The following is a 27,081-nucleotide window of genomic DNA, read 5'->3' on the forward strand; positions in this document are numbered from 1 at the left end:
CAAATTAATACAAGGAATTATTCACTTTTTGGCAGCCATGAAAGAACGTAGCAGTGTGAACAGCTTTTTCATGACATAACAGTGTGTGACTTTGGAAGTGCACTTTTACGTAAATGTTGCTGTTAGTTATTGTTAGTTACTGCTGCTCATTTCATTGCTCACAGCAATATAAGCTGTGCACTTAGATTCCTGCCTAAACTCACATTCAGAAATTGTGTTGTAAAAAACAGCAAAGTATTTTTGACAAGTGAGGCTGGAGATATGACTGCTGCTTATTCAGCAAGAGTGTGTGAAGCAGCAGGGGTATTAGTGTGCTACAATGAATACTCCAATGCTCAAAGTGCACTTTTGAAGCTAACTGTATTTATGAAGCGAACGAAATGAAGGTAGACATTCACATTGGCTACCAGCACCACTTGCGATCGGTTGTCTTGATTTCCCATTGTCATCATAGTGTTACCAACAGCAGCATGTCATGTAAAAACTGCAGGCACAGTAAGTAAACTTTAACCTTTGGTCACAACTAATTTGTGTCAAATATTTCTTTTCCTGTATACCATTTTGCTTACTTCGCCAAAAACAGTGTGCTTGCCATGCAAAATATTATTGAATATCCAAGTTTTGCATTTCAGCTCTAAGTATATAGTGGTGTATCTTGTATGCTAATGAGCAGTGCCAAAAAACAATAATGCAGCATTCACAAGTCATGCTCATTATCTTGTGTTTCCTTTCGTTCCATCAAGTACAACCACTTGCTCAGATACAAGTGAATGGAAGTGAACATTGGTGAAATATTTGCAGTTGTTCATTTGCTTGAGTTGCTTCAATTCGCTTTCGTGTAAACCAGGCTTTAGACTACCTCAGTTACTCCTTGCATATCATCTCTTTCCATCACCATCACTACCACTCTAAGTAGTTAAATTTCATCAGGGATGTCACTGATCAGTGTAGTGATTCCAAGTAATTATGAGCTTGGCACGAATATAATCAGTTTCAATTATTTTTCCAAGTTGGCCTCTTCACATCAATATCTCTCCCCTAGGGACAACTGTGTCCTTGTACTAAATCAAACGTGTGGCATGTTTGCTTGCAATTAATCTGGGCATTGAAAAGATATGATAGAACACAATCACACAATTTTTATAGGTTTTTATACTGAACCACTTTTTCAACTATCTTGTTACAACAGCTGATTTGAATTCTATAAGTATTTTGTACAGAGAAACTGATACAGGATGTTACCAACTAAACAAGAAAAATTCTTAAAATGTCACCAAGGTCTTCCTTGACCTAACATGGGGAATGCCAGATATCATTTCTGTTTTACTCAATGATTTTCCATTGATTACTATGTACTGTGACCTCCCTGAGAGAGAGTAAATCTAGGATCAAGTCACACAGCTGAAGCGATACTCCATAGACACACAATTTGATTACAAGTCTCTTGTGAGGAATGGTGTCAGAAGACTTCTGGAAATCTAGAAATATGGAATTATTTTGAGATCCTCTGCCAATAGCACTCATTACTTGGAACAGATAAAGAGTTAGTTGTGTTTCACAAGCTCAGCATTTTCTGACTCTGTGCCGACTGTGTGTCAGTAGACAATAGCGAATTAATCTCATTTCCTTTCTTGAGTATTGGTGTGAACTGTGCAAGTTTCCAGTCTTCAGCTATGATTTCTAAGTGTGGGACTATTGTATGAGTATACTGTGAAAGGAACCTTATTGGTATGCTATCTGGACAAGAAGACTAGCTTTTGTTAAATGCTTTAAACTGTGTCTCAAGTTGGCAGATGTTCTCAGTTCAAATTTTGGTGTATTTATTTTGACTTCTTTCGCGAAGGAATTTTGGGAAACATGTTTAATGACTCAGCTTAAGTTGTGCTTTCATCATATATATTGCAATGAATGGTCATAACCTGACATTCAGGACAATCACACAGAACAAAGTCCTAAATCAAACTGACTTTTGTGGAGTCCATCCAGATATTGCACTCAGTTGTGTGTGTTCTTTGGCCAGAGGTGTTACTTGTGCTGGTGTCCACGCAGAGACCATGCCCCTTAGTTGGAGCACCAGGAAGAAGACCAGTGGTCGGTGGGGGTTGTCGTGCAGGTGAGTTGTGCACAGACACACTTGACCAACTATGTCATGGCTAGCTGCCGATCAGAACACAGCTGGACCATTTTATTGTTGACTGGCCTGCAGCACTCGTGGTGCACAGATGGTAGGGTGCAAATGATGATGAGGGTGATGGGGGTGGCTGTACAGAGGTTTGCGTGGTGCAGGCAGTGGTGGAGGCTGGGGCAGCTAGGATGGTGCATCAGGAGGAGGATCTGAAGTTGGGTGCGATGTGGTGTGCTATAGCTGTCATTGTGGTTCCCCTGAGTCTAATATAGTGACTAATCCACCTGCTGACAAATGTGAAGATATATCAGCATAACTGATGTTTGTAGACAACTGGTGTGTGTATGTGTGTGTGTGTGTGTGTGTGTGTGTGTGTGTGTGTGTGTGTGTGTGTGTGTTGAGTTTCACAAAATCATCATGGCAGGTGTCCACTATCACATCAGTCTAGAAGTTCCACACAGATGTTCTGTGGATAAAAGTATTTCGTGTCAAGTTTGATGATGACTGCTTCCTCAGAGTCTGAATTAGGCTTCCGTAAGCCAAAGGGTAAATGACAGTTTGGCTTGTTGTCCATTTCTGTTGGGTCCATGTCTCACAAAGCTGTGGGTTTTGCATAGAACCTATGCTGGTTTTAGGTGACTTAAATAGATTGTCTTTGCTTTTCCATTGAGCAAAATTTTTAATGTGTGTTTGTGTGTCCCATTTTAAAACTTCATATGGGTTTGAGTAGGATGGCTGTAAAGCTGGCCAGATAATATCATCCTGTAGCATTACAAATTCAGTTACTCATTGCCCTGTGCATGAAAACTTTCGGACTGGTATGAGAGGTAGGTGGTGGCACTGCATATGGCTGTTCACGCATTGGGCCAATCCTGTTAAGGCTACTGGTTCAAGGGGCTGGGATGAACTCTGCCAGGGGTGTGACTATTACTCCATATAATATTTCTGCTGGTGATCAGTATAGGTCTTCCTTGGATGCCATATGAACATCTTATAACACTCATGGCAAGGCTTTGGCCCACAGACCTCTGTGGCATGAGTGCAGCTTGTAGGGTTTTGTGTCATCACTCCACAAGCCCATTACTCTGAGGGTGGTATGCAATCATATAATTATGCATAATGCTGCAGAGGTTGCAGAGTGCCTCAAATAGAGCAGACTCAAATTGTCTTCCCTGGTCTGTTGCCATCATTTCAGGGCAGCCAAACTCAGCTATGCAAGTGACAATGACTGCATGAGCTGTTGACTCTGCAGTAATGTCTCCAATGGAGACTGCTTCCACCCAATGAAACATCTATCAGTAATTGAGAGATCTAACTTTCTGATACCAGAAGGGGGCCAACAAGATCTAGGTGCACGTGTTGAAAACATGCTTGTGGTGTATAAAAGTATCATAGTGGAGATTTCATATGACAACCAACTTTACTGCACTGGCATGGCAAGATTGGTTGTGCGCAGGTGTGACACTCTCATTAAATTTTTGTCCAAATGAAACATTCGGTGAAGAACTGTACTTTTGGCCTAACCCCTGGGTGTGTCAGGTTGTGTAATTGTTTGAAAATCGTGTGGCACATGGAGGTGGGGACTGGTGGCTGAATTTTGTTCAGAGACTCCTTGCATAGTATTTGGCCATTAGTCCTGGGGACTGTCAGCTTTTCTTTGTGGAAACTGGTGCAATCACTGTTAATAAGGCCATAAAGGTAAAGTCATGGTTCTGCTCTTCCACTAGTTTGTCGTAATCTAGTTGTCAAGAAATAACATTGATCTGTGACAGGAAGGCTCCAACAGTGTTGTCGGTGCCATGAAGATGGTGCACATCAGTCGTATATTGCACAATAAGGTCGAGATGACAGAAGCAGTGAAGACTGATGTCTTTTGAGGGGTACCATGTTTCATCTGCAAGTGGCTTGTGATCCATATCAATAACATGTCTTCCTTCAATATCTTCTCTAAAATATCTGACAGCTTCATAGACAGTGAGTAATTCACTATCAAATGTGGACCACTTCGAGTAGCAGCAGTTCTGACAGTGAGCTGTGCGTTGAGTGTGGAGGGGAGGTGGGGGCAAAGTGTTTGGTTTTGTGAGGTAGAATTTTGCTACTGTGAATGTTTTTTGCATTCTGTCAGCCCACCCTAATTTTTTCCTTCCATATTTGGCCTGGTGAATGTGTCAATCAGGAGGGTGGACGACGGTGGGGTCTTGTATTGCTGCCATGTGTGGCAGGAGATGCTTATAAAAATTTATGATGCCTAGAAAGCACCGAAGATCATGGTAATTCTGTGGAAGTGGTAACTGTTTAATGAGTTTCATTTGTTCTGAGGAAGGTTTTATCCCTTGAGGCATTCAGTGCATGTCTGAGAAAGGTTATTTTGGCTTTTCACAGTTGTGATTCATCCTCATTTATGGCCATGCCAGTGTCTGTAGGGCAGTGAGAAATAGTTAAAGATGCTGTTCATGATCATGAGGGTGGTAGAAAATATTAAGATATCCTTCAGGTAAGCATAAAGGAAGTCAAATATCAAGAGAACTCCACAGATGAATAGCTGCCAAGTTTCAGCTGTGTTCTTTAGCCTTAAGGCATGAATAGGAAATATAGTGTGAATGGTGTCATTATTGCAGCCTTAGAGATGTCATCTGGGCTCATGGGTATTTGGAGGTAAACTCCTCTGGTATCAAGGATGCTGAAAATAGTGGCTCCCACTAGAGAGTGTGTAAAGCCATGAATGCACGGTATTGGATGACTGTTATGTATCATTAAAGAGTTGAGAGCTCTGTAATGACACAGAGTCTCCTATAACTGTCTCTTTTTGGTACAAGTTTTATTAGGGAATCCCATAGACTGCCATTATTGCAATAGTTCATCAATCACCACTTTTGCGGGCTGAAAGTGTGTGGGTGGTAGCCGGTGTGCTTTGTGGTGGACTGGCAGACTGAGGGTCAAGAGAATTCTGTACACCGTAATGTCGTGGATGAGGCATTGTTTTCACTTGCGCTGGGTTGGGTGGGGAAATGGTAAACTCATCTGATGCACTGAGAGATGAGGGTGCTTAGGTTCATTAACTGCTTAGCTGTGGGTCATAGTGGTGGTGAGACATGGTTGGCCAGAGTGGGTGTAGTGGAGGTAGTGCTGACATCTGCTGTGTGAAGGGTGAGTAAAAGGCCCTTACATTGCTCATGCACATGTACGAGTGCAGCAGAAAATGTTACGTGTGCGCTGATGTAGCACTGTGTTGTCGAAGTGGAGTGCATCTGATGATTTGCTGGTGTCCAGAGAAAGCTGGTGTGTCATGATTAGGTTCTTGCATCCTTGTAACACACTCCTTTAGGATGTTATGTATCATTGTCATGCTGATACCCAGTGGGGCATGAGGTAGTTTTTGATGGACGAGGTGATAATGGGGTGAAGAGCCCCCGGATGAGTCATCCGGTGTCATGATGTAGTAGTGCTGCATCTTTTAAATCTGATAAAAGATAAAAGTGCTGTAGGAAGAAGATTGCTACCACTGGTAAACTCACATCAGTAATGAAGAAGGTCCATGGAAACAATTGATCTGAGCTTAGTTCTCAGGTACAGTTAGTGTTCCATGCTCTGTGGTATGCAAGTCATTTGTAGAATAGAGTTGTAAGGATGCTGTGCCCAGTAGTGTTGCATTTGTGCCCTCCATTACCACACTGATGTCTGACCATGTATCAGTGAGGAAGTATTTACATGTGGCTTCAGTCAAATATATAGAGCCTTCCACCTGACAGTGGGAATGGCATGGATAATGTTTGTCCCATGTGTTGTGAGAGTTGGTGGCTTGATGTGTTGGCATGGGCTGGTGCACCTACTGCGGCCTGCATTTGGTGTTTGGGCTGCTGCAGGGAGATCGGCAGTTAAGTGTGATGTTGGCAAACTGCACATTGTACCAATAATTCTGTGACCTTGAGGCAGTGGAGCCACTCAGTGCATCATTGCTGACTAGGTTTGTGGTGGTGTGTGAGTGCCATGCAGGTCGGCGTATGGGTGGGGTTGATGATGTCACCATAGTGCACTTTTGACACACATCAGAGTGGCTCATTGCATATGGTGTTAGACTGAGCCTTAGCAGTGTGTGGAATGTTATTGGCCTCAGCACTGATGTGTTGTCTATGCTGTAGCGCCATGAACATTCTGTCCACTAGGCATAGCTTCTTCTCTAGCGGCCCTGCCTCGTGAGCAACTGTGGTGAGTTGTATCATGGGCATTCAATAAGTAATGCATCACAGATTGAAAAAATTAGGAATTTGTTATGGGATATTCTCACTTCAGCCCCTATAGTTTCTGAAGTTCCAGTAGGTGATGGCACTATATGTAGCCTTCAAAGTGGCACCTGTAATGGACGTATGTTTCAAGCAGAGCACTGTCATGGAGTTTCTTTTTGTGAAAATCAGAGCATTGCAGATAATTATAGGAGCTTGCAGAATGTGTACGGAGAGCCGGCAGTGAAGAAAGGCAGGAGGAGCCTTTGGGCAAGGCCATCTGTCATAATCAGAGCAAGGTTGCACAAATCTGTCCGACCTCCTATGTGCCAGCTGACCACACACAGCTGTGACTCCTGCAATGTTGGAACATGCAGACACACTCATTGGAGGTGATGGATGGATCACAATCGAACACCTTGCTGCACTAATGGATGTCTTTGCTGGTAGTGCTAACATGCTTGTCCACCAGTTGGGTTACTCAACGGTGTGTGGCACAATGAAAGATGTGGCATAATTTTTGGCCCAAAGAAGAGTGCACTCTGTGGGAAGCAGTACATGAATCATGGATAGGTTATTAATGCAGCAAGATGTTGGCTCTGACATTGACCAGTAGAGTGGTACTATGCAGGCATAAAGGCTCTTTCAGTAAGTTGGCATAAGGCCGTCACATTGAACAGACATTATGTTGAAAAAAAGGGTATGTTAGCCAAAAGTCTAGGGTATAATGTGTTGTCTTAGACTCCTGAATGAAACCAAACTGCTTTAAGAAAAATGTATTGCATTAGTAACTGAACGCTTCTTGTAGCTGGGCAGGAAGCTTGACAATCCACAGCATCCACAATGCAGTCTTTGGCAAGAGCTTTGCATAGAGTAATGTCCATAACCAGTGCCACAGCTGGGATGGCATCTTGTTGGTTGGTTCATCATTATTTCCTATTTCAGTTGTTGTTCTGTGGTGAGTAACAAGCGTTGGGGCAAGTCAGGTTTTATCACTTCAGATTTGTTTTGTTGGGAGCAGCACAGGGATGACATAACTGATAATTTCAGCTAGCTCTAGTAAGTGGCAAATTAATGTCACAAAGTGAGAGTTCTTATCCAAAATTCTCAATGAAGTAAATGTGCATTTTACTGTTGCAAACCGAAGTGCTGATTGTTCCAGCTGGAACAGCGACAGCTTGTGTTGTGTCCTGAGTCTCTGAACTGAAGTATGACAGAGTTGTGGTTGCACTGAAGTTGTCATGCAAAATGGTGTAACTGACAAAGTATCATGGAGCAGTCATGGCATGGATGTGAATCCAGTAATCGCATCTGGGTAGTGTGTGGTCTATTTCACTGCGCCGTATGTAGCAGTTGTTGTTCCTAACAGTGTTTGCAACATGGTTGACGAGGTTGGCATGGGAGTCACATTATTGTTCATATTTAGTCTGACCTGTCCTGCTGAATTGTGAACTGATGCACTTGATGTTGAATCTTATATGAACTCAAACAGTAGATTGTTTGATGGTGGTCATTGTCAAGTGGCAGAGTACGTGTCGTTATGAGGAGCAACATCTGTGGTTGTATTTCATTTGTATTTGAGCACTGATTGACAGTTATTACACTGATGATGTACATCACTCCCACTAATTGGTGAGGTATGGCCTCCAGGGGCTGGTAATGTGGTGCAACCAATGCAAGATGGCTGCACTCTTACTGCGTATTATCACAATACTGAATGAAATGGCTTCCCCGTCATGTTATGCTGTGGGTCACCAATGTAGTAGCTTTCCATATTAGGTACAAGGATTGTACCAATAGTGGAGACAACATATTTATAAAACATTACTGCTTTTTGCTCATAACTCTACATACAAGACAGCCACATGGTACAAGGTTCTAAACTGAAACGACTTCTTTGGAGTCCACCCAGATATTGAACTCAACCATGTTTGTGCTCTGGTTAGAGGTATTACTCATGCTGGTGTCCCAATGAATATATTTATAAAGGACACCAACACATTCATACCATACAGAGCCAGGAGAATAATCAAATTGGTTAACAGCAAATAGCTTAACCCTTAAGTTTTCAGAATCTCATATTTTCCAATTCCCAACAGATAATAATGACTTACAGGGGTCAGAAGTGGAGAGGAATGGCCATACATTGATTGAGGTTCCATGTGTTTCTAGTCATTTAGATGGATAAAAAACTGAGGTGGCAACAGTACATGGATGAGCTACCCAAAAAGCTCAATAATGTCTACTTTGCCCTTAGAAATCTCTCTCATTGTGCTGACCAGCAGACAAGATTGCTAACATGCTTTGCATATTTCCTCAGTATTGCCCTAGGACATGACCCATAACCAATGGAACTAAAGTCAAAAATATTTATCCTATAGAATCATATAGTGGAAATATGATGTGAAGTTATAACTGAACAACTTGAAAAAGCCTCTCCAGGGAACTAGACTCTAACACTCCCATACCAATACAAGCCCCCACTCTGCAATGCTATTTGTGGTTAATAGAAAGAGGAAATTTAGGATGAACTCCACAATTCACTACCATAATACTAGAAATAATTTCCATGCAGACTATGTGCAGTAGCCACCAGAAAGATCGCGGGAGGCGCACATCGGCACGGCGCGTCACGGACAGTAGTTGCCGCAAGTAATGTCCCGTCCACCAGAGGGCACACGAGAATTCGGCCATGCCCTCTGCCAGCGGAACAACAACTCAGGCAGCATGGGCCATGCCCAGCCCGTTTTACATCGGGCATGCCTAGCAGACAGTTCCCGGTCTACACTATGTGAAGTGCGACGGACAACGTGAATCATGTTAATACACTATGCATCCCATTCTAGGTTTCAGAATGGAGTCTTACACTTTGGTGAAATGTCACCAATAGACACCAGGCAGGAAATCGAAAATCCCCAAATGTTCAGAAACAATGTAAAAGAGTAGCTCATTAGCTAATCCTTGCAAAATTTCTCAGAACACTTGGACTCAGTGATGTAAATTACAAACAACTCTAATGTTTGTATTAAACAGATCTTGACTCTGAAAGTATATTAACAACTCGGGACAGTCTGTGTAAATTAAATGCTTTGTTTTAAGTATTACATGAAAACAGAAGCTGAGTAATGTAAGAGAAGAAGCAGTGGCTTTTTCTGCTAATATACAGATATGAAATAATCTAGAAGTAATTTCCATAATTGCCAGAGCATAATTTGTTATTAGTGTACTTTACAGAGGTAGCATGCAGTGGCTGCCTCTGCCTGTTAATGTATAAACTGACTTTTCCCTCATCATTGAAAACTCTCAATATGGGGTTTATGAAATGTGATGTGTATGTGAGAATGATTGATTGACTGAGTCAGTTGGTCAGTTAGTCAATCAGTCAATCATTTATTTATTTATTATTGGTCCTATAGATCATACAATTTGTACAGCAAAGCACACCATAACATAGGACTAGTCAATTAGAAAATTATGTTAAGATGGTGTATGATGAGAGATGACGGTAGTGGTACATAACTCACATAACAGAATACATATAGGATATATAGACAAAATATAAAAAAAGTGGTGTGTGATGAGAGATGACAATGGTGGTACATACTGCACATAGCAGAATACATATAAAAGATACAGACCGAATATGAATAACATACAATAATTAAATTATTTTATTAAGTAGAAATACCTACAAGTGAATAGACAGCTTATTACAAGTAATTAAAATTTTGTGGTACATACTTCACATAGCAGAATACATATGTGAGATACATGACTGACAAAGGACCCAAACATATCTGTGTGAGAAGCAGTCAAGAGAAGAGTGGAACTAGTATTACAACTAATTCACAGCAAACAACTTAATTAATAATATTGAAAAAGTACACTTATTTGCCCCTTGTGTCATGAATTATTATTTTTTATTGCCTAGATTTGGGGTTATTAGCCCATTGTCTAGCAGTACTACCTAACAATCTGAAATGTAGATCACAAAAATAAATGGTGAAAAAAGTGGCAAATAATGAAAACAACAGGTTGGAATATCAACAATATATGGAAAAGAAAATTGTTACCCACTGTAAAGACGACATTGAGTCACAGACAGGCACAACAAAAAGATTGTTACACATTTAGCGTTCAGCCAAAGCCTTCTTCAAAATAGGGAATACACACACGTTGACACACAAGCAAGCACACCTTACATACACATCGCCGCCGTCTCTGACAGCTTGTGTTTTATGCATGAATGAATTCAGCAATTACCCATTGTTAAATCAACGAAATTATTAACTCATAATCTTACATAAACTCATACTATTCAGTCCCAAATAAATAGAACTGATTTACAGTCCCAGACAATTAGAACTGATTTTCAAATATCTGTAAAAGCACTCAATGGACATTCACTAGATGTGTGTAAAATTCCTAGAAATATAGATGGACAAGATTAAGGTGGCACAATCAAGAATAAGTTAGCTGAAGAGATCAGTTCTGTCTGGTTTGCAGTTACAAACCTTTCTCACTATTTTGACCTGTACACAGGGTTTTTGGTGTACTTTCACATAATACTACTGTGTGGCTCAATCATAGGTAGCAAAAGAAAAGTATTGAACAATGGAAAATCCAGTATTGTGAGAAGGAAAGTTGCCACTCACCATATAGTGGAGATGCTGAGTCACAGATAGGCACAACAAAAAGGTATTCTAAAGAAGCATGCACTAAGACTGTTTTCTGTGGTTGATAGCCGAACATTTTGCAGAAGCCTCTCCAGACTTATATGTCTTATATTTGCTTTCTAATGGTATTTTTGATTTCTAATAAGAGTGAGTTTTCAACCTCAGTACTAGATATGAAAATGAATTCGAAAGATATTTTGCATCTCTGTCTTAGGTTCAGATCAGAGTTATACATTCTAGTGCTAAAAGACTTAACCAGTTCCTGGAAAAGACATAAGGCAGGAAATTGGACCCCCCCCCCCCCCAAGATATTTAAATTTTGAGCAACAGTATCTTATTAGCCATTCCTTGTATAATTTATCCAAATATTTTTCACCCAGGGGTGTAAACTCCAGTTAACACTAATGTTCCTATTGGTTTTAAATATTCCAGTATATGGACAATTGATAACATTTACCGAAATCAGTAAAATAATGTTTAGTAAGAAATAGATCTCAACAGATGAGTAATTTAAGAGGAAGAACAATGTAGCTGCTTTTGACCTAATACATAAAAAATTATGATTTAAGGTGCATTAAAAAAAGTAATCTAGAAGCAATTCCCATATTTAATAATGTTAGTAGGTTGAGACTAGTTGTAGTAGTAGTTCACAGTGACCAACAAGGAGTCTGGTGGTAATGGGACAGGAGCTGTGGAAAGCCGATGAAGGAATAATGGGATGTTACAGACAATAGTTTGGAGGTGTCTGTCAACAAAGGCAGAGGTTCATTCTGTGGGAATATGGCATCCAGCCACAATGGTATGCTCAATAGAGAGACTTGTGTTTGTAGAGCAGATTAAAGGTAGGAGTGAGGGGGGTTGCTGGTGTGAGGAGGAAGAAGATGGATTCCAGTGTCGGAGTTTTGGATAGATGCAAGGTCTTGAGGAGCTGCTGGAGGTCCTGTTTGTCTTCTTGAAATCGTAGTTGTAAGGTTTTCATGCAGAGGTGTGGGACAGTTGGTGGAGGCACTCAGCCACACAGTCACCATGATTCAGGGCCATGGTGGAGGCTTTGTCTGTGGCAAGGATGATAAGGCCTCGATTGTTTTTCAGGTCACAGATAGCATAGTGTTCTGTAGAAGTGATGCTACACTGACAACGGGGGTTTTAGGAAAGAAAGGTGAGGCCAGGTGAGAATTGAAGAAGTCTTGAAAGATTGCCAGGGATGACTGGATGGAAGGCCGTGCAGAGTGGCTGTATGGTTAGAGGTGCCAAGTCATGAATTACGTGCCCCCTCCCACCGGAGGTTCGAGTACTCCCTCGGGTATGGGTGTGTGTGTGCTCTTTCTTTGCATAAGTTAGTTTACGTAGTGTGTAAGTCTGGGGATCGATGACCTCAGCAGTTGGGTCCCTTAGGAATTCACACACATTTGAACTGGATGGAAGGGGAGAAGGATGAAGTTGGAGGGAGATTGGAACTGTTCTGTGTGGGGTTTTGGATAGCCGTTGTCAGTAGCATGTGTGGTGAAGAAAATGTTTCCACTGCAGAGAACAAGTAAAAGAAAAAATATCATTTACAAGTCCAGCATAGTTAAACTTAGGTTTTGGGCTAATTGTAAGGCCTCCAGGAAGTACTGGGACTTCTACAGTGGCCAGAGTTTTGGCAGAAAGATTGATAACAATATTATGTGATGGGTATTCAGGAGCAATGTGTTTCATGGAAGCTGGAGGAAGTTTTTGAGGAAGTGGAAGGTGGAATAAGCCAGCTAGGTATAGTCAGGAAGCTATGAAGCACTTATAATTTTAGATGTTGACATTATCATAGTTTTGGGACCTAATAGATTTCACCATGTGCTTCTACTTTGATTTGCAGTTTTCGCTTTTCTTGGTGTACGTACAGTAGTAAAATGTTATTTGCAATCCACCTGTGCATTATGGTATGAAAATTTTTACAATATAATTTTTTCTAGAATGAATAAGCTAGCGGGTGTGATTCTGCTAGGCACTGGAGGTGTTATACCACCACAAGGTGTAGAATATATGGAGACGTCTTGTGTTATAAAGGAAAAGAAGACCATACATCCCTTTGCATATCGGACTCACACGCACAGCCTAGGTAAGAGACAGCTCTGAAGATAGTATCTTTCTACTGTAATTAATATATAAAATAGACATAAAATGTAAGTAATAATTTCAGTTAAATTATATAGGGAGTTCAAAAAGTAATAAACCTTATAGGGAAATGACTAATTTACAAAAGTTTTTGAAAATGGCCTCCACTCCAGGATTCACATTTGTTTATTTTATTTATTTATTTGGATTTTTTTGCATGGAGTCATCAATATGATGGCTATTGCAAAAATCAGGTACAGTTACAAACATAAAGTACATTTAGATCTTAGTCTTACAGGTAGTAATTAAACAGTAAATTGATGCTTGTCAAAATACATTACATCTTACACATATTAATACAGCCAATTATTTTTTATGCATTATTTTACAGCTCTTAAACCTAACCATTTAAAATTCATTGAGTGAATAGAAACACTTTTCAATTAAGAATTCTTTTAGTTTTGATTTGAATTGCTTTTGTTACTGTTTCTCATGGACTCTGGCAGTTTATTATATGAGTACCGTATCAGTCCATTAGTATATGGGCTCTGGTCTATCATTTTTAATCTTGTTCTTTGTCAGTAGTAATTCTCTTTAGATCTGGTGTTGTGGTCATGTATATCACTACATTTAGTTACTTCAGTTTTCTGTGAGACAAAAAAGTAATTAATTTATAAAGATACAAAGAGTATATGGTGAAGTACTTGTGTTGTCTGAAAACATCATGGCAAGAGTCTTTATAGCATAGTCCATGTGAAATCCTTAACCCTATTTTTTGTAGCAATAGTACTGTGTTAAGGCAATGTCTGCAGCACAACCCCATAATTCTATACAGTAGCTAAGATGGGGATAGATTGTCCCATAATATGCAGTTTTAAGTGTGTGAGTGTGCACCATTTTAGACATTTGACTAAGAAGATACAGCCCATTGCTGACTTTTTTACATACAGTGTTAATGCGGCTAATCCACTGGAGGTTTGAGTTCAGATGGACTCCTAGAAATTTACAGTTGTTTGTTTCCTCTGCCACTATGCCGCATTTACGCATGAGTGGTGTGAGCTCTCACTTATAAATATTAGCACCTGGGATTAATTTACATTGACCTTTAATCCTTGTGCATGAAAATACTTTAAACACTTGTGCAATCCCATGTGGGCTACAGAAGCTAGGTAGGTGTGACTCAATGTCCAGCTGCTATATCAGTCAACTTTTCTAGTGTTTGGCTTTCAGGCAACTAGTTTTGGCTGCATCTACCAAATTCCTGTTTTCTAGAATTTGTAGTACAGCCATTTGATGTTGGGCTTAGTTGGTGCATATAGTAGGTGAAAATGTATACTCTTTCTGTAATCTGTAATCCTGTTCTTCCACAGTTGGATGAAAATCATAACTACAACAACAATTTCTTAAGATTGCAATAATTTTTGAACCTTGGATCCTACTGCACATGATAGAACATTTTTATTGGAAAATTGCCTGACTTGTTCCTAATATGTTATGTAATTGATACTAGGTGGATGGAACCACTCACATATTAACATGAAAAGGATATGTAGTAATAGTAAATAATTTAGCTGAGACATCTTTTTTTATCTCAGTGCACCCACCATACAAAATGAAGGCAGGTTGATGCATATAAATGGAGAGCATTTTGAACATTTCATGTAAGAAAGCATTTCATATGGTATCCTGATATTTTCTGTACCTGTACTTCTCATTATGGATGTACGGCGAATAGTTGAGAAAGTTTTCTAACAAGGAATTAGTGTTTTTGTACCCATGCCCATGACATTTCTTCTTCTTTGTGTCAGGAACATATCCTGAAGTTAGGCATGTACTTTTACTTATATAGAATTGTAGAGGTCATATTGAGAAACCATGCCCAGAAATGCCATCCATTGGTATTATATAATGCTGAATTTACAGAAGACCATGCCTACTGCTAGACCACACCTTCAGCAGTAGATGAGGGCTTTTATGCTGATGGACTCCAAGTGGCACTTCTCACAATGAGCCTGTCAGCATTCAGGACATTAGATGGCATCAAACATGTACATCTGTCACAACACTACAGTCTGGTAGCATACAGACTCAAGTTTGTTTCTGAAGAGTGGCCTAGCCACATGTGTTGGTTGCTATAACATTGTCAGTAGTTTTGTGAGATGACATTGTGCCTGGCCTTAGGTTGTTCCTAGTAGAAGATAAAAGCAGCTACATTTTTTTGGGGTGGGAGGGAGGAGGTGAGGACAGAACTTATCATGATCTTGCCCTACTCGTTCATATAGTGTTTTCATTTACTACTTTATGCTAAGCATTTATATATTTTGCTAACTTTGGATAGCGTGCTAAAACTTCTATTTTGTAGTGTTAATGCCACAAAGATATGGTGGTGTCACCAGCATAAAAGGAGATAGTATACACAACACACTACTAGGCAGGTATACTCATCAAACTGCTCTTCAACAATATGTAAAGTATACATTGCTACTTACCACATGGATGAGGCATTGAGTGGCAGAGGGGCACAATGAAAAAGATGGCTAAATATTACTCAGCTATTGGACCAAGTCCTTCATCAGATGTAAGCAAAACATAACTTGCACACATATGGCCACAGTCACCTGTGTTTGATAAGCCCTGACTGTGACTGCATCTGAGGTGAGCAAGGATCTTCGCTGAGATTAGTAGCTCAGGCACAGTGGATGCATGGGGTGGGGAGGGGAAGGAATAGCAGGTTAGGGGTGGGAGAAGATGCTAATGCTGCTTGTGGGGACAGGGAGAGTTCCCACTGTGCAATCCAGAAAGACTGGTTTTGGTGGGGAGAATCCAGATGGCACAGGCTGTAAAGCAGTCATTAAAGTGAAGCACATTGGGTTAGGTAGCATGCTCAACAACTGGGTGGTGTAACTATCTCTTGTTTGACAGTTTGATGGTGGCCCTTCATGCAAGCAGACAGCTTGTTAGTGATCATGACCATATAGAATCTGGCCCAATTGTTGCAGCTAAGTTGGTATATCATATGGCTGCTTTTGCTGCTGACCCTGCCTTTGATGGAGTATGAGATGCTTGTGATAGGACTATGTGATACAGGTCTTACACACAGATTTTTATTTCAGTTTCATCATTTCACTGTACCTACTCAGGGTTCATCTTTTCTTTTCCCTACACTTCGTCTTTTTCAACTTTTTTTTTTAATATTTCCACTTATTGTTTTGTAATTTTATGTATTAATATATGTTATCCTTTACCATGGATGCCTGTTCTTTGTGTCTGTGCCAATACAGAGAACTTTCCCTATACCTGGCCAGAATCCAGTCGCACATCCTGTTTCTGTGTTGTTCCCTAGCTCATGTAAACACCCTAAATGGCGTGACTCTTAAATTACCCATCTCTGGTTACAACCCACCGTTTCACAGTGATCTCTCTCTCTGTTCAAATTCTGTCATCCCATAGCTTCCACCAATCTAGTCCTGCAAAATGACGTGACTCAGGCCCAAAACTTTTTGCACTATCTCCACTCCATCTGTCAAATTTCGTGCACTACAAACCCAAATTCCTGTGTTCCATCTCTTAAATTGAAACCTTTATCCTCCTGGAATTAGAGCAGTATGCACCATGCCAAATCAAGAAAACTGTCCAATTAATTCATTATACTACCACATTGGACTACCACTTTCCACCACCAGTATAAGAGCCTCCTTCAAATGTCCCCCACATCTCATCATAGCCGCCAAACCCTGCCTTGCAGATATGCTACATTTACCTGAGAAACTCCCTCCTGCTAAAGGACAGAACATAGAGCCCAAACAGACCTGCAACACAGTCATGAACCTGTCCTCCAAAAGCATTCCATAAAAGTATCAGTCCTTTTCAAAGGCCTTGCCTTTTGCTTACTCACAAATTAAATTGTGCTTGGCTTCTTAAAGATTTTTGTTCTCCCTGTCCCTACAGTGGAAACATTTTTTTGCAACGAGCCCTACCAATCAGACTCAATCCAAAAGCAGTACTGAACTCCATCTCATTCAGTTCATTCCATCATCCATCTGTGATCCATCTCCTCTACCTTCAAATTACTCCCTATTAACTTTCCAGAATTTCCCAACCTGGAACCATGCCTCATCATCATTCCCCAAATGCCTCAATGTGGAAACCAATCTCACATCTATAGAAAGAACTCTGGTCCACCACCTAAAAACAAATCACAAACTTATAATCCTACCTGGCTATAAAGGCTCCCCCACTGTGACTATGAACCATGTGAACTACCTAAAGGTACGTCCACCTAAAAGCTCTGACTTAGTGATCCCATTCCAGAAATCCAGTTTGACCTCTGGTTGCTCCTCACTTCCTTAGGTCCATCCCAGAACATCTCCCCCAAGTCTTATCTTTCTCCTCACCCTCACTCCTCCTGAGGGATGTCTCATTGTGGCTGGTTTCTATGCCACTACAGAGAGAAGCTCTGACCTAGTGGATCAACTCTCACAGCCTATTAACCATACCTACCCTTGCATATAAAAAGACACCAGCCATTTTCTCCACTAACTCTTCAGTTTCTGTTCATTTGCCCTGCTCATCTGTGTCAGTGCCACCTCTCTCTACACTAATATCTCCAATGCCCATGGCCTTGCTACTATTGAACACTACCTTTCTCAATGCCAGACTGATTCCAAGCCTACAAACTCCTTCCAGGTCACCATGGTCATCTATATCCTCACCAATAGTAACTGCTCATTTGAAAGCATCATCAATAAACAAATCCATAGTGCAGCAGAGGGCACCCACATAGTGCTAGCCTATGCTAAACTACTCATGAGCCATTTAGAGGTATCTCTCCTAACCACCCAGAATCCCAATCATTCATATGGTTCACATTCATTGTTAACATCTCGTGATCTGGTCCAAGATTGAGGACATGCTGTCCACATTCCTCCAGAACCTCAACATCTACTCTCTCATTTGATCCACATGGTCCTCTTCAACCCAACAGACCTCCACCTTAAAGATGGCTACATCAGTACCTTCATCCATATCAGATCTACCAAATACAAGCAATACGTCCACTTTGACAATTATCACCCATTCCATATCAAGAAGCCCCTTCTGTACAAGCTTAGCCACCCATAGTTGGTGAATCAATAGTGAGAAGCAATCCCTCTCCAAGTATGCAAAGAATCTTACTGATGTCTTTGTATACCAAAATTATCCTCCCAGCTTTGTCCCAAAACACATCTCCCACGCCTTGTCTCCCCAGTCATCTACTGTCCCCCATATACCCAATGCTGCCTTTCAACAATTGAGCACACATCTTGTGACTCAGTACCAACCACATATGTAGCAACTGAATTACATTCTCCACTAGGGTTTTAGCTATCTCTTGTTGTGTCCTGAACTGTTAAACATGCACCCCACCCTTCCCATAGTGGTATTCCACTGCCCACTCAACCTACTGTCAACCTACACGATATTGCCGCAAGCTGTGCTGCGTGCAATGGGGCATAGTAGTTAGCATTGCTGGTTGGAGTGCTGTGAGTTGTCATTTCAAACTCAACCATTATCAATTATTTACCATTTCTTATTTACTGTTTCTCGAAGGTTGTTGAAATTTCTTAAGTTGGTCATATTTGTTTAGTGGGTCTATTTGATGCTAACATAAATAGAAGAATGACCCATCCAGGAATTAAGTCCTTTTCTGTCTGTACATTGGCATTCATAATAAATGTGCTGACAGTGCTAAGTGTTGTACTTCATTTGAAACCCTGCTGTCTGATTTGGACTTGATTGTGGTTATGAAGTGACATTGTTTGGTGGAGGTGCTGTGTCCTTCAAAAGATCTGTATCAGCATTGTTCCTATTAGGCAATGGCTATTGAATACATGGACATGAACCAGGATACATGCAGAACATCATTCCTAAGTTCCAGATATTCAGAAACCGGGTTCCAAAACTGCAACAAGTCAGCTGCACTTCAGGCATCCATCAGTGTTTTCTCGAGATACTGATCACCACATGATGAAATGGCTGAAAGGATTCCACTGGGTTACTAAATACAACAGGTGGGATGATATGTTGTGTCTGGTAAATGTGTACTTTTACTCGGATGGCATAACCAAGCAGTGGTTAGAGAATAATGAAGAGAAGATCAATAGCTGGGACAAATTGCAGGCTAAACAGAAGAAAACATTTGGTGACAGTCAGCAAAAAGTCCACTTAGTGGAAAGATGACTGAAGAACAGGTCCCAATGTCAAGGAGAAATGACACAGTTGTAAACACAGAATCTTGGGCCCTATGCCAAATCATGAATCCGAATAAGACAGAAGCCAACAAAGTCTCAAACTTGATAAATGAATAACAATAGTGTTCCACCCTGAACTTGCCATTGTTTAACTAGATGAAAGGAGTCACACAAGACATGTAGCACACTCTTCTGGTAAAAGATGTCACAACAATAGAGGAATTCATAAAATGTTTCCAGCAAATAGAGGAAATCCAACAGAGTAAGTCAAATGAAAGAAGTCTGACTGACTCTCCAATGTGGTTCTTGTGGCAGTTTTGGAAGCCCACTACAACCTCACCTCTCTCATACACCAGGTAGCAAGAGAAGAAATAAAGCAGTTTATGGCAGCCAGAACTGTTGGTCTGAGTAAGCAAGAGATGGCAGCCGTGAATGTTTATGCCTTTTGTCAGGATGTAATGAAGAATGCTGAAGTGTAGTATCAATATTTAGCAGCAATATCCACCACCAACTGTACAAACCAGATGAATGGACTTGGCCAACTTAGACTTTTGCTGCAGGCATCAAATGCCAACCCAGCATCGAACCAATGTAGGTACAATGAACTCCTCCACCAGGTATAATGTCCCACAGAACAACAGATATTTGGAGCACAGAGGATAACACACTGTTATGTTTCCACTGTGGATGCAGTAGACACATTGTACACTAATGCAGAGAAAGATGATGATTGTTGTTATAGTCAATGTCTGACACAAAGCCCATCACTGTACCCTGGATGAAATCGCTCCCCAACATGCCTTAGCAATTCACATTCACTGTACAGAGATACCAGCCACTCACCTGGCTGCTGAGTTGAGGAAACTCCATATATGGAGGTGAGGCTGCCACAGATGAAAATCTTCCATGTAATACAGTCACCAAGGTGCCAGTAAATCTCATTGACATCATCATCAACAGCCAGCCTCTCTGGATGCTACTCGACTCAGGGGCATCTTTTCCTGTAATGTCAAGTGCTTATTGTCACCAGTTCAAGAAGACTGTATTCTGAGATATAAAATTGACTGTGCCGCAGGCCACAAAAGGGAATTATGTCCAGCCATGAGGAACATGTACTGCAAGAATAACTGGAAAAGATAGAACACAGGTCTTACAATTTTTTATTTGAACAGTATGTAATCATAATGTTATTCTCAAATGGAACTGCTTGCAAGCATCACAGGCAGTCATAGACTGGAAGATGAGACCTTCAGATTGATGAAGTTCCAACAAGCAACAAAGATTGCTCTGGACGGTTTTGTACCATTGAAAACTATGGTACCATGCTGTTGTCAATGAGACAAGTCCCAGTCATCATTCCAGATGCTCAGTTAAATTTTGAAGCTTTTTTTTCTGTTGAAAAGAGCTACTCAGGCTCATCGCTAATCATTACAAGTAACCACAGCTCATTCCCAAAGGTTTGTGAACAGGAACAGTCAGACAAGTCCAGTAAGGACAGATTAGTGCTATCCGTGAATCATGCTCTACTGTCACTACATACAATAAGCTCTGGCGTAACCAAGGAACAGCATCGGCGGATGTTACTGTTCCATGGCAATTTTTTGATGCTTTCAATTCTGGAGCCAAGAAAAGACCAATCAGCCAGTGACAAAACACTGTATCAATAAAGGGGATCATACACAAATTAGCTAGCACTCATATAGAATGCTGCCAGCTGAACAGTGCATCTGGTACCAATTTCATCTGCAGCAGTGCCATTCCACCGAAACTGAATTGGTCTCTAGGGAAGGTTCCCAAAATCAACAAATTAAAGAGATGGATAAAAGTCTGCACTGCCTACCTACCTAGCTTGCTATACTGTCACCCACCAAAGCTGCACTGTTGCCAAAGCTCCAGAAATTGCAATGTTCCTTGTAGAAGACATCATTTCGAAGCAGAAGCACTCTGTGTAATGATCTGTTATGGTGGAAAAATTTTCCAGTTCAGACTAGTAACAGAGGTAATTTTATGCTTCAATTTCACCCACAAAGTAACAACTGCCTGTTGTGGCACTCGCATGTAACATAGCGAAGTAAGACATTACCGGCTTCACACCATTCATTCTCCTCCACAGTCGCAAGACTGAAACGACAGTGGATACACTTTTCCCATTTCAACAAGATGATACCAGGACAGGAGAAGCAAGACAGCTGGCTTGCATATGGACCCTAGACACTTAAGAGAAAGACTGAGAGCACCTTCCGTACAGCTCAGGAGACTTGGTGTGGATTTTTGCACCTGTGTGGAAAATGGGACTATTGGAAAATTTACTTAAATGCTACTTTGGGTTGTAGCATATCCTTTGTCACTTGTCAGATGTCACAAAGAAAGTTGAGAATAATGACCCTCCATTAAGAAGATAAAAGGGCAGAGACGCTGTCCACATCCATATGAAGCCCTACTGCAGTCCAGAGGCACAGACTGATGTGGGGGCTTCTCATTCAAGGAAACAGAATACCTGTTAAGTAACCATGGAACTTTGATGGGAGGGATTATCTTTGATGGTCATCATAATGAAGAAGATGTGGCAACATGATTAAAATGTAAGGACCCACCAGTGATGTCATAAAGAGGACCATTGACAAGATCAAGATCCATGGCACTGTAGTCATCCTAGATGAGAACTTCTGAAATAGTGGGTCACTGTTTCTCAGGGAGAGGGAACAATCCAGAAACCTGTGGTGCATTTAGTGTTGTGTCACAGTTAGCATCACGGGCTGGCATGCTGCACGTCACCAGTTCCACCCAACCGTCTGTAATTATTTGCCATTTAGTATTTATCATTTCTGAAAGGTTATTGAAATATCTTATGTTTGTATATTTTGGAATATTCAATGTCTGTATAAATAACAGCATGCTCTGACCAGCTGTCCAGTTCTCTTCCAGCTGTATGTTGGTGTTCGTAAGAAGTGTGCATTTAGTGATGTATTGTACCTCATTGATGACCCTGCTTTTGGATTTGGACTTGATTGTATTAAGACATGACAATATCCTTTTCCATCCCTATTCCACCCTGCTCCCAATCCCTTGCCCTATGGCTTGCAATAGACCTAGATGCAAGACCTATCCCATATATTGTCCCATTACCACCTACAACAGTCCTATCACAGGTGTGTCCCATCCCACCAAAGACAGGGCTGGCTGTGAAAGCAACCATGTGATCTACCAACTTACCCGCAACCACAGTGCCACATTTGACTTGGTATGACCACTAACAAGCTGTAGGTTCTCATGAATAGTGGCCTCAAAACTTTGACCAAGAGACAGCTGGACCACCCAGTTGCAGACGTCCATCTGACACTATGTGCTTCACTTTAATGACTGCTTCACAGCATGCGCCATCTGAATTCTTCCCACCAATACCAGTTTTTCTGAACTGTACAGTGGGAACTCTCTCTGGAACATATTCAAATGAATAACCCCCCTGGCCTCAGCCCTCACTACTCCCTATCCTTCACCTGCCTAGCCACTTCCCTACTGCCATTCCAGCACTACACACAGCTTCTGTCCTGCTATCGTACTTGCATAGTCAGTCCTTTCCTCTTGTCGCCTCTCCCTTTTGCCTTCCCCTCCCCCAGCAAAGCCTCCCAATGATGTACTTAGCAGCCCACTATACCATCCCCACTACATCCCTGCACATCTTCTCCTTGCTAACCACCCTCCCCCCCTCGCCCCACCGCCTTTTCCACCTTTGCTTCCTCTGTACCCCCTTACTCACTCCAGAAAGATCACTGTGTGTGCTTTGGGGGGGGGGGGGGGGGGGCATGTGCACACACATGCGTGGCCTGAAATAGTGGGTCACTGTTTCTCCAGGAGACGGAACAATGCCACAAGCTGTGCCGTGTGTACTGTGATGGTGTGGTGTAGCAGTTAGCGTCACTTGCTGGTGCGCTCCGTGTCACAAGTTTCACCCAACCATCTGCAAATATTTCTCATTTAGTATTTATCATTTCTGAAAGGTTCTTGAAATTTCTTACGTTTGTGTGAATGTGTAAGGGTTTTGTCTTATCTATTTCTGATAAAGGGCTTACCACAGTCTGTTAGCTGAATAGTATGTAACAATCTTTTTCATGGTACCTGTCTACCATTCAATGTCTCCTCTCTGTGGTGAGTAGCAATCTGTCCTTTTCATAATGTTGTTATTCCATTATTCCATACTAGATTTTCCATAGCTTGAAATTACTCATCACCATCTTTGAATTGGTCAGGTAATAAAACTGCTTTCTGTAGTGATATTTTCCCAGAACTTTGGTACAAAAACATGAATCCTTATTGGATTACAAGGGTAATGGCTTAAAACATGAATACTCCAGGGAGTTACTGTTAAATGCAAGCTTTTGCAGTATCTTAAATTAATTTGTATTAACTGCTTGTGAATTGGTCAGATTGTAATGTCATGGTCCATGAAACTTTTTCATTCCTGGTGTTTGGTCCAGAGCCATCTTGGACATTTTCAGAGGTATCATGGTTCCACTTAGTCATGCTAACTGATGGGTTGAACATCAGGGAGTGACGTAAATACCATGAAAATGGGACACGGTAGAAGCTGAATCGTGAACAACAGAGACAATCCTTGTCAAAGGTGAAACTTTTCTATTGAACTATGACCTGTCAGAGGTAACACCGATCTATCGATACTGTAGGGCTACAATCCATATGTCACCAAGTTTCGTGGTTCTTCTTTTCTTTTAAAATTATCTCCATGTTTATATAGATTGATGGGTTCTCTGCCCAGCTATTGTGCCAGTAGGGAGTGTGGTTGTGGGGGAGTGGAGCTTGGTGGTTGTTTTTCTGTACTAATGTCAGTGTTATTAAAAAAACACAATCTGTACATCACACTTCTTTGTAACAGCAATTTCACTGTAACTGATCATAATGCATTTTAATCTCTAGATGTATTTAATCACATTTGGTGATAAGAAAACAAACCTTTCATCTTACAACTGGTAGTAAAAAATATGGCTCACTGTAATCATTCAGGTACATTATATTAAGTCACAATCATTCACCAAAAGTGATAACAGAACTGACTTCTTAGGACCAGTTTCAAAACAAAGAATGTTATGACAAATATTTAAAGTTACAGTAAGAGAAATTTCGCAACAAGTGGTACTTACCGCTTAAGAATCACAAGACATTTACAAATAGGTAGCAATTTCTTTAAAAATAAATCTTTGGCACAAAACTCTCTAAAACAACACATGAAAAATATAGATCAGTTAACTTGGCACATACTGAACTCTTGAAATATCCTTGGCACAATTGGCACACCAAAATTTACACAATTAAATGGTGCTGACCTTAGATGAATAGCTTTCACATCTATTGCTCCATCTATTAAAATCAATCTCTGCACTATTATAAATAATCAAATGGTGGCAAGCTTCATAAATTACTCTCTCAGTAAAATATCACAGCCCTTTGCATCACTCAAGACTCGTGGTTGGTTATAAGAACATGTTAGTGAAAGACAAGCCAAACTTAATGCTAATTTTAAAATGGGGGGATGAACAAGAAAGAACGCATGCATTCAAAACAAGCCCCTCAATTATACTAGAGATTAATGCACTAACACACATAGTTTAACAAGAACATCAGCACATGTGAGGAGACAACATTAACTCAACCACCAAATGACCCGAACATGACAGGAAGGATGCAGCTAAAAGGACAATGCTGTAACAAACCACAGTGACAGCCAAAACAATGTTGCTCATACATTGGTCAACCAGAATGTCTACAAAGTGACATAACTCACACTGAGGAGCCAAACTTATGTACCCATTGCACTGCTGTACCATCCTGTGGCAGTAAAGAGGAATACAGACTAAATAGCCCCTACCAGAACAGAATACGTGGTGAAGAACTGCTAACAGATAACTTCAACTCCGCTGATCACTGGCACAGCAGCTATTTATCTACTTGCAAATGAAGCTGAGCACCCTCCTGACAAAATCCTGTCACATCAGAATATGACAGGCATAGCATCCACCAGGGCACCTTACTCTGTAAAAAGCAGAGATACAGGGAAACACCCAGTCAGCTCGTACTCATTGCCTGTAGCTTGGTACTGCCCTTGGTGCTCACTGGTTGCATGTCTGTAACTACAGTGTAGACTGGCTGCTCACTGACCAACTCCAGCAGATAGTGTGTTCACTTTTTCATTCCCAGGCAGACTGCTTGCTAAGATTCTGCACTAGCTGATGCTGCTTCACTTCCTGCTTGGCTATATAAAAGAAGCCAAACAGCAACTGCAGCAAGGCTGCTCTGACATTGACAAGCATAGATGTTCGTGGAATGGCTCAGTCATGGACAATAGTTTGTCATTGCAGGTAAAATTTTGGTTCAGAAAACTTCAATTTGTGGTTTTAGGAGCACCTCTGAAAATGTTCAGTGACTCTGTGAACAAATGGTCAAGAACAAAAAGATTTCATAGACCATGACTTTAAAATCTGAAACATTCATCAGCAAATAAGGTAACCAGTCATGAAAACCTTTGTCGTGTGAAAATGTATGTTGTTTTCATTGGTCTTAGATATAAGTTTTCTTATGACTATTGGTTGTTTTCCAGGCCGTGTTGTGTCAGGGTATCGAGTACGTGAAGATTCATCTGGTAGAGACCACTGGACCCTGCTAGGAAAGCGTGATCCACTCACACCACAGATGTTCTACCCGGTTGTCAATACAGAACCCATACATCATGGTGACAGACTGGTAAATTATATACAATAATTCTTATTGATGTTCTGAATGCTGGGAAAGTATTTTTGTATATTTTGCTTTGCATGTGTTGGAGATTAGTAGCATGCAAGTCATAGTCACCCTTTTTTCATTCTGCAGATATATTTATTGTTGCGTAAGTAGTTCTTGAAAAGCAGATTATCTGTGTAAGAAACTAAATACTTCAAGAAATATTTTATTGCTGTTCATTTGGCTAAATTAATAAAGGGATGAGAATCACTCCCACCCCACCCACTCCTTTGTTCAAATGTTGGATTTTTTAATAAATCTTGTGTTTAATCACAATATACGAGGGTTGTCCACAAAGTAAGTTCCGTTTCTATTTCTATCCGCAGCAGCACTATGATCGCAGTTCCAAGCATGCACAGCAGTTACTCTGACTCGAGGAGAAGACATTACGCCATTTTCAGATCACTGCTGCTGACATATGCTTTGTAGTGCTTCTTTATAATGTCATCCGTAATCGAAAATGCTGCCATGTGTGAAATCAGATCTGTAATTCATCCTCTAAATGTAAAGAAAGTTAAACCAAAGGAAATTCATCAGCAAATCTGTGAGGTTTATGGACAAAATGCTATGAAGGATTCAAAGGTTAGAAGATAGGTCAGACTGTTCAATGAAGGACGTGATCAAATGCACATTACTGATGAACAGGTTCACACAATTGAAGAGAAGAGTAAGCACAACCATAAGTTTACACTTAGTGCCCTTGCTATGGAAGTTCTGCAAATCTCACGATCACCAATTCATGGAATTGTTACTGAAAAACTGAAATTTCGAAAACTTTGCTCATGTTGGGTACCCAAAATTCTTATTCTTACCGGAAAAAAAAAAAAAAAAAAAAACAGATTGGCAATGCACTTCAGTTTTTGACATGCTACAATGAAGAAGACAATGGTCACGGGGGATGAAACTTGGGTATCATACTACACCCCTGAAACAAAACAGAAATCACTGGA

The 27,081-nt window shown here is 40.8% G+C and overlaps 1 protein-coding gene across 1 annotated transcript in view; it reads left to right on the top strand.

Moving 5' to 3' along the window:
• LOC124797965 (peptidylglycine alpha-hydroxylating monooxygenase) overlaps window positions 1-27,081 on the top strand; it is a 214,192-nt gene that overhangs the window by 158,761 nt on the left and 28,350 nt on the right. Inside the window, exons 7-8 of the mRNA XM_047261128.1 lie at window positions 12,971-13,116; window positions 25,953-26,095. Coding sequence (XP_047117084.1) covers window positions 12,971-13,116; window positions 25,953-26,095 — 289 coding nt within the window. The remainder of the gene's footprint in view (window positions 1-12,970; window positions 13,117-25,952; window positions 26,096-27,081) is intronic.

The sequence above is a fragment of the Schistocerca piceifrons genome, chromosome 5 (genome assembly GCF_021461385.2).
Source record: "Schistocerca piceifrons isolate TAMUIC-IGC-003096 chromosome 5, iqSchPice1.1, whole genome shotgun sequence".
Lineage (NCBI taxonomy): Eukaryota > Metazoa > Arthropoda > Insecta > Orthoptera > Acrididae > Schistocerca > Schistocerca piceifrons.